Source organism: Biomphalaria glabrata, chromosome 3 (genome assembly GCF_947242115.1).
Source record: "Biomphalaria glabrata chromosome 3, xgBioGlab47.1, whole genome shotgun sequence".
Taxonomy (NCBI): Eukaryota; Metazoa; Mollusca; class Gastropoda; family Planorbidae; genus Biomphalaria; species Biomphalaria glabrata.
In genome coordinates this window covers 39,791,069-39,806,594 of record NC_074713.1, presented here as the reverse complement: position 1 = coordinate 39,806,594, position 15,526 = coordinate 39,791,069, and the positions used below count along the sequence as shown (strand labels likewise).

General features: G+C 35.5%; 1 protein-coding gene across 1 annotated transcript in view; it reads left to right on the top strand.

Annotated features, from left to right (window-relative positions):
* LOC106073896 (homeobox protein six1-like) overlaps window positions 1-15,526 on the top strand; it is a 139,371-nt gene that overhangs the window by 13,404 nt on the left and 110,441 nt on the right. Inside the window, exon 2 of the mRNA XM_056025006.1 lies at window positions 4,593-4,896. Within this exon, the coding sequence (XP_055880981.1) occupies window positions 4,869-4,896 (28 nt within the window). The 5' untranslated portion in view covers window positions 4,593-4,868. The remainder of the gene's footprint in view (window positions 1-4,592; window positions 4,897-15,526) is intronic.

The window sequence follows — 15,526 nt, the reverse complement described above, 5'->3', positions numbered from 1 at the left end:
ACCCTTCATCTTTATCAAGGCCGACATGCTCGTTTCTAATTATATATAAATATCTTTTAAACCATTGAAAGTTATTAACATGTTACATAAAGGCATGTTCATTGTTTTTTTCTGTTTTTAGTAGAAAGCACTTTAGTATACATGAAATTTATATGTCGCTTAATAAAAAAAAAAGTCTCTCTCTCCCTCTGTCTCTCTCTCTCTCTCTTAAACACGAGATTCTTAATACATTTTAAAACATAAAAGAAAAAAAATATGTAACAAGCTGTTTAACAAAACAATTGTAAAATGTTAGCAAATATCAGACTATAGACCTATAGAAGTATTCAAAATTATAATTCTAGCCAAGGTCTTTTGTATGTGAGAAGTTTGTCTAGGCATCAGTCTGACCACAGTGAAACCTACAGGTTGGGAGGTTAGACAGAAGTGTTACCGAGAGATAAGTACCCGCCTCCCCCCCCCCCCCCTTTCCTTCAATGGGCGCTTTCCCTTTTAATACGCTCAACAAACTGTCGACCACCCCTACCTATTTTTCGTTGTTGTTTTTTTCTAAGGTATATCAAGGTATAACAAGGTATATCAAGGTATATCAAGGTATCATGAAGTCTTAAGAACACTCTGCTGCGTCTCCAATCTGACCACGTGTGATCCACATTACGTCAAATCTTGGAGGGGGCGGTGTTAGGGAGGCTGGGAGTGGGGAGGTCGGCAACGTCTACAGCAGCACTAAGTAAACATTTCCTCATTGAGTACAGTCACCCCCCCCCCCCAACTCGATATTAAATATATCTTGGTGTGTGTGTGTTCCTTCTATAAAAGCTTTTTTTTTTGGGGGGGGGGGGGGGGGGGGGGGGGGTGGCAAGGGAGAATAATTACTACAAATTTTTTTTTTTTCAAAGAACTTCCCCCCCCCCCCCCCCTGATATTACTCTCAAATTGAAACCTCCCACGAAGGATGATCGCCCTTTGATTTCATTAACTAATTTAGCGTTTTTATGCGCGGTTTCCTGGCTCCATTGCTGAAAGAGCTGCTCCCAATCTGTGAGTTATCTTCTCAAGTGCAGTGTTCAACATTTTCTTACAAGCCATTTCTTCTGTTGTATATATAATGTATGACCAGTGTGTATAGAAATTACAATTTTATACGCCGCTTTTTATTTTAGTTTATTTTATGATTATAATTACACTTTATTTTCTTTCTCTGTTTGGCTTTTAGGATATACTATTGTTTATGTATATTTTTGTTAACATTCTGGTAGTATGTGTATAACAATATTTTGGTCTTTCTGTATTTAAATAGTCCCTGCCATGCTCTGAACTGTTAGGTCTAGAACTTTGAGCCACTCTGAAATAAAATTTCAATTTGAAATAAAATTCGTTACGAGTGTTACGTTATCGTATTACACTGTTGAATGTTATAACACAATGAGATAATACACAAGTCAAGAAACGCAGACACAAAACAAGGGTCAACAAATTCGGCAACAAAAAAAATAAAACTGAATGATTGTTATGTCCCTTGACTCTAAAGCAAGATGCCTATTGAGAAGGTCCTTTTTTTTTTTCCCCCCATCCTATCCCCTTTTGAATCCGTTGGATTTCAGGAATTCTTTTTTTTTGTTCACCTGTCCGGCGGACTCAGGGCAAGCAGTCATAACATCTGACACGAATCAAAACAGTTGCCCACCGTTACCCTCCCTCTCCCTTTCCAGCACTCACACACACACACTCACACACACACACACACACTTTCTCTCCTCCTTTCCTCACCCCCCCCCACACACAGACTGGGAGGCTAAGATGTGTATATATCTAACACTAAAAAGACATTGACTTGCGAGAGGGAAACCTAAAAAAAAGGCGCCCTTCGCCCCAACTGGGTTTGATTCTGTTTCTTTTTGGATCAACGTAGCCCATTTGTTCAGATCTTGGCATTTTTTTTTACCCAGAGGATGTAGTTTGTGGCCACCACGAGGCTCTTTCGTAGCCACGCTGGAAGTCACTTTGTGGCTACCACGGTGCTAATTTCGTGGCTACCAAGTGGCTCATTTCTTGGCTAACTCGGGGTTTATTTAGTGGCTACCAAGGGGCTCATTTCTTAGCTACCACGGGTTTTATTACGTGGCTACCGGGGGGCTTATTTTGTGGCTTCTAAGACCTCATCTCGTGGCTACCACGGGGCTTATATTGATTGGAAGGGAGTGGGGAGGGGAAGTTTATCTCCAAGAAGACCAAAACTTAAAGACCAAAACTTAAAGACCAAAATATTCCAATTTGTAATACTGGTTATTTTATTAGTAGCATTTGATATTTTATATTTGATATTTTATCTAGGTCAGAGTTGGGTCTCGGTACAAAGAAATATAGACCCTAATCCACTTTCCTTACATCTTGTGTCAGCTAAGCTACCACATTATTATTCTGACTCGTATGTTTAGTCTGTGCTGCTCAATTATGTTGTCTTTTTCTTATTTCAACCAAATACAAATAGAGTTCTCCTACATGACTAGATACATGGCCAAGGCCCACAAGTCTCTACAATTATTTATTCAAAACAATATTTCCATTGTTTCTTATGACATTGGTGTTCGATTCTTCTATGTTTATTTTTATTCCACGAAACTTTGGCTAAGTCAGCTCATTCTCCAGTAGAAAGATTTCTTGGGTTAGGCTTCAGAGATAGAAAATAATTTGCTTATGAATCAAAGTTGTAGACCACTTTTATTACATAATGACATTGACATGACATTGAGGTCTTTATATAATAGGCATTCAAAACAGAAACAATTTGTAACAAAGTTTTTTTTTTTTTTGTGCTTCTTTGAATCTTTATGGGCAATTGTTAGCTTTTGAAGAACAGAACAAACGTTTCAAACAGACACACACACACACACACACACACACACACACACATATACATACATATATATATATATAAAATGTATCAATTATCGACAGTCATTTTTATTCTCAAGCATCATCGAGTCGCCCCCCAAAAGTGTGACGAGTCGCCCCCCAAAAGTGTGACGAGTCGCCCCCCAAAAGTGTGACTTAATGAATCCAAGGAGGGAACTGACAACATAAAAACTTTCTAGAGCCAAGCTTAATGTCCTTTTATTTTTTTCAGATAAAATGGAGAGAGAAGAGAGAGAGAGAAGAGAGAGAGAGAGAGAGAAAATCAATAAACACGATTTTTCAATTTGTTAAAAAACACTCTTAGAGATGACGTCATTAAACAAAACAAAACAAAAATAATGAAGATAAACATTGTGTGGCTGAGTCCCGCACTCAGAGGCAGTTGAATACATCATAGTAAACAGGGTGGGGGGGGGGTATTCTTGGACTTATCCTAACTACCAGACCAGAACCACTAAACAAACACATTCTTTGCTAGTCAGTTTTGTCTGAAGGGAATTTCTCACTAAAATCATTGCGTGACGTGTGCGTGTATGTGTTTAGTAAATTGTTCAGAATGTATGGAAACAAACAAACAAACAAACAAACAAACAAGGTCATCCATCAATCATTTCGATTTTTAAAAAAGTAACTATTGAAATAATGGACAAAAATATATAGAATTCTTAATGTTGCTAATATATATATATATATATATATATATATATATGTGTATGTGTGTGTGTGAGTATATATAATGTATTGTTATGACCCTATTGGCGGCGCAAAAGGGTTAACTATAGGCTCAACTGACACACACGTGAATCACTCAGGTCAGCGGGGCCATGGACAAGGGACAGTACTACGATTACACGATTACACGTAAAAATGACCAATGTTATGGTCATGTGATCGAAAGCCTGCGTGTACGAGTGACACAGTGTATAGGAAAGTGACAGTTCAAGACCGGAGAGCGTTGAGACCGGGACTGTTAGTCGGCCATGAAGTCAGTCCTGGTCGAGTCCTCAAGTGTTGATGTACGAGTCCAGAAATAGAGACAGTAGAGTTTTGTACCGTGATGTACAGAGTGACATTTTAGTTGTTGATGTGTTTGATGCCAATTGTCTAGTACCTACTTATTTGACCCTTATTAAAGTACCAGATTATGTGGAGCTCTTGTTGTCAGGTTCTTGATGTGTTGATGTATTGTGTTGTGTTTAGCAGTGTTTACAGAAGGCCTGAGTAGGAGAGAGAATCGTAACAGTATGGTATATATATATATAGTTTTATCTTTGGAGAGATGTGTTTGCCTACCTGTCACGTTGTGGTGCAGAACTCCAAATCTAATAAAAACCAACTGGCTTTCTGTTCTGTTACCATTATTTTTTTTTAAATATTTGCAGGGACATAACCATTAATGTATACATGTATGTAGATGATATATTTAATAAATATGCGTGCTTTTAACCTATATATTTTATATAAACATATGTGAATGTTTTTATGTGCAAATGAATTTGTAATGAAGAGTTCTTAAACTAAATGGTCTTGTGGTGAGCGCTTAGGACTGTGGTCACAAATGTGCTGAGTTTGAACTTTTGAACCCTGCTTTCATCCCCTGCCAACCTGCAGGAGATTCGGACAAGGAAATTCAGAAAAATTATAAAATAAAATGAAACAAATTTTCTATTTCCCAGGCTGATAATGATGCAGTATGATAGATGAATTACTGACATTGTCATGAGACAAGACACCTCAACACATCTTTGACTGTAGCCCTGCAGTGAATTACGGAGTTCTACAAACGCAATCCTGAACGCCATCCCCAAGTGGATATTTACTGAATCAGTCATCTGCTGTGCTGTTTTTTTTCCCGAAGGATTTAAACCTTATACCCTACCGTCGTGACGCCTGTGTGGCACAGTGGGTCAGGGCAGAGCGCCCTGGATTTCCACCACCTCGACTTACAAGCCATGATGGATCCGTACTCCTACCCGGCAGGTGAGTACATTTCAATGACTTAACACTGAGAGTCACGTTGAAAAGTCTAACATTGTTGTTTACAGAAAGTTTGGTTGATGTGAAACAAAGGGTGAGGTCCGCCCGGCGGGTCGTTGTTCTTCTCTGCGCATGTCTTTTGACCTATTTATAATTTCGATTTTTCTAGAGATTTTCAACTTTCACCTTATCATATTTTGCATGAGTACAAGTATCTAATTATATATTTATATCTGAACATTCAAATACTGAACAATTAGGGGAAACGAGTTTATTAACCTGGTTTTGTTACACTATCCCTTGACTCTTTACAACCTTTAACAAGGGCGCAACTCCGAAACCGCCTGCAATTGCTAAGCCGGCTTTAATTTTTTAACCAAATAGCCTAATCTTCTGAACTAGATATGGAGATGTTCACAACAAAATTTAATCATAGTGGTGTGCCATTTGTAACTATTTTGATTGCTATGGTTATATCCGTACGGTTGTAACGATAAAATTGTTTAAAAGAGAAAATCGAAGAAAAAGCAATATAAAGAAATGTGGTGGCGAACCTAAAGAATAAGTCAATTAAAAGAAAATGATTGTGAGATATTTTGAATTAAGTAGATAAAAAATGTCAAGGACGCCAAATTTAAAGACCACTGCTGCAAATTAAATAATGAAAACTTTGTGCTACAAGCGACAGAGCTGAGACATTCGATTCGACAGCGCTGAAAAGTGCTCAGTGATTATTACTTGGATTATTAATTCCGAATTCTAATCACCGGATTCACCAACAAGCTTGCTATTTATTGATCTGCTTCCATATTTGAAAATCACGAATAACTTCTAGGCCTAGTTAATCTGCTTAACCCTGCTTAACCGGCATAATATTGACAATAAGGCGAAAAGTCTAGCTGATATTTGTCAATAACTAAACAAGAATTAATCCAGCCTGAAAAATGTTCCCTATCCATCCTGTTGCAGAACTCAACAAGGGACATAATCCATTAAATTAACGTACGTAAACATTGCCATGAAGACTCAAAAAAAAAAAATCTTCCGGTTACTTCGAAGGCGTCAGCTGGCTCTCATAACAATAAATGCGCGCCCTGCTTCTCTACTCCATGCGCCCCCGCTCAATTATGCTAATTAATACGACATTAATGATTATCTCGTCCAATTATGCCAAGCAGACGTAGACTTAAGCAGCTGATACATTTTGTTCAGTAGCTGTTAGAACATCTTGTTCATTTCAATCCAGCCTATCTATATGATACATACATGTAGACTTTCTACAATCTAGTGCTACATAATCTAGTGGTCCACACATCTAGTAGTCAACAATCTAGTGGTCCACATCTAGTAGTTAACAATCTAGTGGTCCACATTTAGTAGTCTGAAGTCTAGTAGTCAACAATCTAGTGGTCCAAATCTAGTAGTTAACAATCTAGTGGTCCACATCTAGTAGTCAACAATCTAATAGTCCACAAATCTAGTAGTCGGGAGTCTAGTAGTCAACAATCTAGTGGTCCTTACTCTAACACGCTGTTGACTTTCTCATCTCTGTAATTATCTAGCCAGACATTCAGCCTTTAAGTATTAAGTAACGACATAATCACAAACATACACACATACATACAAATGTAAGTTTTTATTAAAGTAGGCCTACATCGTTGTCTTTTCACATCATAACACAAGAACATAACAAACAGAAGAACATAACAAACAGAAGAACATAACAAACAGAAGAACATAACAAACAGAGAACATAACAAACAGAGAACATAACAAACAGAAGAACATAACAAACAGAAGAACATAACAAACAGAGAACATAACAAACAAAGATCATAACAAACAAAGAACATAACACGAGAACACAACAAACAAAGAACATAACACAAGAACATAACAAACAAAGAACATAACAAACAATATAACAACATGACACAACGAATATGAAGAGAAAGATGAAAAAGAAAGTATCGATACAATTCAAAGCCGTTTTGTTGATCGAGTTGGTTCCTAACAGTTTCTGTTTCCATTGTTTGATATTTAGAGGTAGAGCTCCTCCACTCAGTACTTGATCACGTGGTTAGGTGTGTGAGGAATCTGTCCAGCGATTGACTTTGTGTAAAATAAACTATTGGGGTAGACCAATGTTTCCCAAACGTGTACTCTCACTGACCATCTCGCGCGTATTCTGAGTATCTAGAGGAACACTGGGTTTATTTTCCGGAGAGATGAACTCACATGGTGGTTTACTAGTGAATTATTCCAGTAGTTCGTTGGACACCTAGTCAGGGCTTGCGGAACACAGTTTTGGAATCACTGGGGTAGAATATTGTACACAAAATGTTAGGAAATGGGAAAACGGGGGGGGGGGGGGGGTTGAGGAACATCAGAGTTCCATTATGTCATGTAAATGTAAATGTACGTTCTACTAGATGCTTATATCAGAGTTCCATTATGTCATGTAAATGTAAATGTACGTTCTACTAGATGCTTATATCAGAGTTCCATTATGTCATGTAAATGTAAATGTACGTTCTACTAGATACTTATATCAGAGTTCCATTATGTCATGTAAATGTAAATGTACGTTCTACTAGATGCTTATATCAGAGTTCCATTATGTCATGTAAATGTAAATGTACGTTCTACTAGATGCTTATATCAGAGTTCCATTATGTCATGTAAATGTAAATGTACGTTCTACTAGATACTTATATCAGAGTTCCATTATGTCATGTAAATGTAAATGTACGTTCTACTAGATGCTTATATCAGAGTTCCATTATGTCATGTAAATGTAAATGTACGTTCTACTAGATGCTTATATCAGAGTTCCATTATGTCATGTAAATGTAAATGTACGTTCTACTAGATGCTTATATCAGAGTTCCATTATGTCATGTAAATGTAAATGTACGTTCTACTAGATGCTTATATCAGAGTTCCATTATGTCATGTAAATGTAAATGTACGTTCTACTAGATGCTTATATCAGAGTTCCATTATGTCATGTAAATGTAAATGTACGTTCTACTAGACGCTTATATCAGAGTTCCATTATGTCATGTAAATGTAAATGTACGTTCTACTAGATGCTTATATCAGAGTTCCATTATGTCATGTAAATGTAAATGTACGTTCTACTAGACGCTTATATCAGAGTTCCATTATGTCATGTAAATGTAAATGTACGTTCTACTAGATGCTTATATCAGAGTTCCATTATGTCATGTAAATGTAAATGTACGTTCTACTAGACGCTTATATCAGAGTTCCATTATGTCATGTAAATGTAAATGTACGTTCTACTAGATGCTTATATCAGAGTTCCATTATGTCATGTAAATGTAAATGTACGTTCTACTAGATGCTTATATCAGAGTTCCATTATGTCATGTAAATGTAAATGTACGTTCTACTAGATGCTTATATCAGAGTTCCATTATGTCATGTAAATGTAAATGTACGTTCTACTAGACGCTTATATCAGAGTTCCATTATGTCATGTAAATGTAAATGTACGTTCTACTAGACGCTTATATCAGAGTTCCATTATGTCATGTAAATGTAAATGTACGTTCTACTAGACGCTTATATCAGAGTTCCATTATGTCATGTAAATGTAAATGTACGTTCTACTAGATGCTTATATCAGAGTTCCATTATGTCATGTAAATGTAAATGTACGTTCTACTAGACGCTTATATCAGAGTTCCATTATGTCATGTAAATGTAAATGTACGTTCTACTAGATGCTTATATCAGAGTTCCATTATGTCATGTAAATGTAAATGTACGTTCTACTAGATGCTTATATCAGAGTTCCATTATGTCATGTAAATGTAAATGTACGTTCTACTAGATGCTTATATCAGAGTTCCATTATGTCATGTAAATGTAAATGTACGTTCTACTAGATGCTTATATCAGAGTTCCATTATGTCATGTAAATGTAAATGTACGTTCTACTAGACGCTTATATCAGAGTTCCATGATGTCATGTAAATGTAAATGTACGTTCTACTAGATGCTTATATCAGAGTTCCATTATGTCATGTAAATGTAAATGTACGTTCTACTAGATGCTTATATCAGAGTTCCATTATGTCATGTAAATGTAAATGTACGTTCTACTAGATGCTTATATCAGAGTTCCATTATGTCATGTAAATGTAAATGTACGTTCTACTAGATGCTTATATCAGAGTTCCATTATGTCATGTAAATGTAAATGTACGTTCTACTAGACGCTTATATCAGAGTTCCATTATGTCATGTAAATGTAAATGTACGTTCTACTAGATGCTTATATCAGAGTTCCATTATGTCATGTAAATGTAAATGTACGTTCTACTAGATGCTTATATCAGAGTTCCATTATGTCATGTAAATGTAAATGTACGTTCTACTAGACGCTTATATCAGAGTTCCATTATGTCATGTAAATGTAAATGTACGTTCTACTAGATGCTTATATCAGAGTTCCATTATGTCATGTAAATGTAAATGTACGTTCTACTAGATGCTTATATCAGAGTTCCATTATGTCATGTAAATGTAAATGTACGTTCTACTAGATGCTTATATCAGAGTTCCATTATGTCATGTAAATGTAAATGTACGTTCTACTAGATGCTTATATCAGAGTTCCATTATGTCATGTAAATGTAAATGTACGTTCTACTAGACGCTTATATCAGAGTTCCATTATGTCATGTAAATGTAAATGTACGTTCTACTAGATGCTTATATCAGAGTTCCATTATGTCATGTAAATGTAAATGTACGTTCTACTAGATGCTTATATCAGAGTTCCATTATGTCATGTAAATGTAAATGTACGTTCTACTAGATGCTTATATCAGAGTTCCATTATGTCATGTAAATGTAAATGTACGTTCTACTAGATGCTTATATCAGAGTTCCATTATGTCATGTAAATGTAAATGTACGTTCTACTAGACGCTTATATCAGAGTTCCATTATGTCATGTAAATGTAAATGTACGTTCTACTAGATGCTTATATCAGAGTTCCATTATGTCATGTAAATGTAAATGTACGTTCTACTAGATGCTTATATCAGAGTTCCATTATGTCATGTAAATGTAAATGTACGTTCTACTAGATGCTTATATCAGAGTTCCATTATGTCATGTAAATGTAAATGTACGTTCTACTAGATGCTTATATCAGAGTTCCATTATGTCATGTAAATGTAAATGTACGTTCTACTAGATGCTTATATCAGAGTTCCATTATGTCATGTAAATGTAAATGTACGTTCTACTAGACGCTTATATCAGAGTTCCATTATGTCATGTAAATGTAAATGTACGTTCTACTAGATGCTTATATCAGAGTTCCATTATGTCATGTAAATGTAAATGTACGTTCTACTAGATGCTTATATCAGAGTTCCATTATGTCATGTAAATGTAAATGTACGTTCTACTAGATGCTTATATCAGAGTTCCATTATGTCATGTAAATGTAAATGTACGTTCTACTAGATGCTTATATCAGAGTTCCATTATGTCATGTAAATGTAAATGTACGTTCTACTAGATGCTTATATCAGAGGGCAACTTTGAAAGCAAGGGACATAATACCAAGCCCACGGGCCAGCTATGACACATTCAGTCCCTCCGCAGCTGGACAGGGAGCCTGGCTATTCGCCACATTCCATTCGCAAGTAGGTCCAGGCTCAAATTTCCCCGAAGCGACGAAGCTCGGTTAAGATTAACCTGGTAATGCCGGCATATTTGCTACGGATTAGAGTCATTTTCAGGTCAGGAGATGTGGGGGCGGAGACTGGAGTGTTAGAGTTTAGTGCTTCTGTTTTTTACGACAGGTGTCACTTACTCCCCCCCGATCTCGGTGCCACGACACCTCCCTAATACCACCCCCTCCCTCACTTCTCTCTCTCACTCACACACATTTTACATATAGTATAGACTTTTGGGGCAGTTTCCCCTTCCCCCTTTGGATTGTAATACACCTTTAAGTTTGTGATTGTAATACATCTTTAAGTTTGTGATTGTAATACATCTTTAAGTTTGTGATTGTAATACATCTTTAAGTTTGTGATTGTAATACATCTTTAAGTATGTGATTGTAATACATCTTTAAGTTTGTGATTCTAATACATCTTTAAGTTTGTGATTGTAATACATCTTTAAGTGTGTGATTGTAATACATCTTTAAGTTTGTGATTGTAATACATCTTTAAGTATGTGATTGTAATACATCTTTAAGTTTGTGATTCTAATACATCTTTAAGTTTGTGATTGCGCTCGAGTAGACATACTGACACACATAGTCATTTTTTTTCTTTCTAGGTCCACATCATATATGTTGTTATATAAATATGTTATATAAATATGTTATACGTGAAGTACATACTCTCTTCGTTATTAGGGAGTTTGTGAATCTGACGGTAAAAACGGCTTCAAATAATATTCCAACTCCTCCAATCTTGAAGCAAGGCGTTAACAAAGACATTCACTCAATCTAATTCCTCTTCCATCCTATCGAGATCTCTTGGAGATGTTCAGGACATATATATTGAACACAGTACAAAGAGATCTCTTGGAGATGTTCAGGACATATATATTGAACACAGTACAAAGAGATCACTTGGAGATGTTCAGGACATATATATTGAACACAGTACAAAGAGATCACTTGGAGATATTCAGGACATATATATTGAACACAGTACAAAGAGATCTCTTGGAGATGTTCATGACATATATATTGAACACAGTACAAAGAGATCTCTTGGAGATGTTCATGACATATATATTGAACACAGTACAAAGAGATCTCTTGGAGATTTTCATGACATATATATTGAACACAGTACAAAGAGATCTCTTGGAGATGTTCATGACATATATATTGAACACAGTACAAAGCTTTGCATGTTTCATATTTAGTACCCGATCTACGTTCTTTAAGCAACACTATACAGGGACAAAAAAAAAAAGAAGAAAAAGCAATTTGGAAAAATGTGGTAGCGGTGTGAGGGAACTGTAACATCTATTTAGTAAAGATGTTATTGTGAGTTCTTGTTTGCGTAGTTTTAGATGCTCGAAACTCTAAACTCTAAACTGTGTAACGCTTGAGTCGCACTAAAGACGAAAAAAAGAAGATTAGAATACACTGGGCAACACTTCTGTCAGCAGACTATATTTAGTACATAGATAACTTGATATACATTAGTCCAGCCAGGATTTCAGATGTCATACACAACAGAAGCAGAAAGAATGGTGAAAATGCAACGGCGCCTGGTGATTATGTATGCCCAACCTGCGATCGCAGCTGTGTATCAAGGATCGGCCTCTTTAGTCACACAAGAAGTTGCAAAGGGAAAAGATCGTCTCTCGAGACGTAAAATGCCACAGAACAGAATTAGTCCATCATTATTGCAAGATGCATATATTACAAGCAATATCCAACAGTGCCAATTATACAAAGTTCAGTAAACACCATGAATCCTAAAATACGTCCTCACTCTACTGAGCTTCAGAAACGACTGGCCCAAAACTTTTACTTCCTATGTAGAGTTCAAAGGTTTTCCTCTTGCTCTTGACACGGCATACAATCATTGACAACTATGATCATTGATCATAAACATGTCAGAGTGAGCTGTGACAGGAAGCTAAAGATTAATTAGAAAAAAAAGGAAGACAAAGAAGTAATTTTGAAAAAAAGATTTAAACATTGTCTGAAACACTCATTTGAAATAGCACTGTTGCCAACTCAAGAGTGGCAGTTGATCCTTGTGTTTTGTTTTACCGCTAGTTAGTTTTGAAAGACTTGTTGTTGTTGTTGGCTACTATCAAAGTGAGAACCTTTCATTCTTTCTCCTTAGGGATATTAGTTTGTACTTTCATTGGAAGAATTGAGCAATTTCTAAGTTCTAAGACATGAATAAATATAACAGACCTGGCTGTAAAAAATATATAGCTTAGCAACACTTCTTTTAGTTTTTCCGCCAATTTTTCAAAATCTCTCCCTTTCTCCTTTTTTTCTGACGTTATTCTTTAGGTTTCCTTTTATACCTCCCACATTTCTCCATATTGCATTATCTTCTTTTTCTATACTACTGTTTCTTGTTCCTTAAATAACATGGACCGGTCATAAATAATAATAATAATAATAATAATAATAATAATCTGTATTGTCCGTACGGAGATTTGTCTTACAATTTGTGCATTACACCAAACAAAACATTATAGCTATACAAAAACAAAATGTACATTCACACCAGACTCACTCATAATTTACATGTGACAAAGTTTATACCAGATTGTTCTTATTTAATGATTTGATTGCCAGGGGAACAAAAGAGTGTGACTGTTTGTCTTTGCTATCGGTGTCTTGTATCTCTTTTGTGATGGTAAAATCACAAAGTCCTGACCCAGTGGGTGATTTTTTTTTATTTCTAGAATCTTTTCAGCTTTTTTATGGATGTTTGTTTTTTGCCAATGACTTTACCAGCAGCATTTAGGATTCTGTGAAGTTTATTTTTATTTATTTATTATTATTATTATTTATTATAAACTATCCAAATGTAAACAAAGACTTAGATCGCATGACGTACATTTGAAAACAACTATATTGACAACGTGAATTAACAAACAATTACAAAAATAATTTGAAAAATGAATAATACATATCTTCATACACGTAGACTTACCAAACTACAATACATTAATGAAGTGTTCTTCAATCTAGTGGTCCTCAATCTATTTCTTAAATGGACAAACTCAAATTAATTTAGCAGATAGTTTATTTTGTTTTGGAAAGCGAGAGTTTTTCTATAGAACAAAGGCGTGTAATTCAACTTGGAGTGCTATAACAGCTTGCTGGTATTCCAGTGGGAACAATAAAATTTCATTGATCAGATTTTTTTTTTCGCCTAACGATATTGTCAAGGATCAGAGTGTGGGCTATTCTTGAGCGTAAATTATCATAGCATACATCATGATGTCTCTGATAAAGCATGGCATATATTAAGACTTCATGCGGGTCTGTCCTTTGAATTTGAGTAATGTTTAAATACATCTAATAATAAACTGAAATACACAAAGTAAATGTGGTCTCTGACGTTGTGCATACGTTTTTGCTATGTTATGTTATGTTAGGTTTGCAGATTCATGTTATAGATTTTATGTGTGAAGTTCCATATATATATATATATATATATATATATATATATATATATATATATATATATATATATTAATATATAACACAGAGCGCCACCCTAATATATACATATATACATATACATTTATATATATACAGGCTTTTTTTGTGACGCTGCGCACCGGTACGGCGTACCGGCACCTTTTTCAATGTGGGGAAAAAATTATTACTTTTCTTGTCTTTTAACGTTTGTTTTTAATTTATTAGTAGTTAAAAGTTAGGCATTCACTCACTGAGTACCGGCACCTAATCATTGAGTACCGGCACCTAAACACTGAGTACCGGCACCTAATCACTGAGTACCGGCACCTAATCATTGAGTACCGGCACCTAATCACTAAGTACCGGCACCAAAACACTGAATAACGGCACCTAATCACTGAGTAGCGGCACCTAATCACTGAGTAGCGGCACCTAATCACTGAGTAGCGGCACCTAATCACTGAGTAGCGACACCTATTTTATTACAAAAAAGAGAGTATATATATATATATTAAATATACTTCACATATACTTACCTTCGCGCATATTATGTGGAGCTAAAAGTTATTATGTTATAGGTCTATTTTTTGTGGAGTTAAGTTTAGTTTTATGCTATGAAATAAATCAATTGTTATAAGAATCGATAGATGATCAATATGTTTTATAGAGCTTATAAATGAATATTGCTTGTCACGTGGTATGAATACGCTGTTTGATTGGTTGGCTTCTACCATTTAGACTGTTTTATTATTCTGGAAATGTTAACGTCAAGAATAGTGTATTGGTAGAGTTTAAATAAATTAATTATGCAAACAAACTTTAACTGAAATAGTAACATGAAACACCATGTAGAATCAGCTCATAAAATTTAAAATACACACATACAGTAGGATAACCCGGAACATAATTTCAACAGATCCTCCTTATTTATCCGCCATTTTACTGAACTTAATAACTAATTTCATAAAAAAAAAACAAGGCTTAAACGAAGTGTAATTGTATCAATTAATCTGGATCAGTCACGTAGTTAAATATATAATAATAATCGTAATAATACAATCTTTTATATAGCGCTACTTTCATGCTTATAGCATGCTCAAAGCGCTATGGTCCAATCTCATTAGTGGACCAGTGGGGTGGGGGGGATCTGGGAGAAGGTTTTCTGTGCTGCCTTTAGGCGTACTGTAAACACAACTCTGCTCAAGTAGAATGTGTCGAACCTCGAGCCCTCTTCAGAGGTAGCCAAGTTCAAGCGTACTTAGCCTTTCGACCTTGCTTCCCACTAATAGATAGATCTAGACTAACACAAATAATTCAAATATTTTTTTACCAATTGTTTTTGTTTAGCGCAATTTCATGCTTTTAGTTTTCTCAATACACTATGATCCTAACACTTGTCTGGACCAACTTGAAAGTGGTAGGGGTGAGAGCGA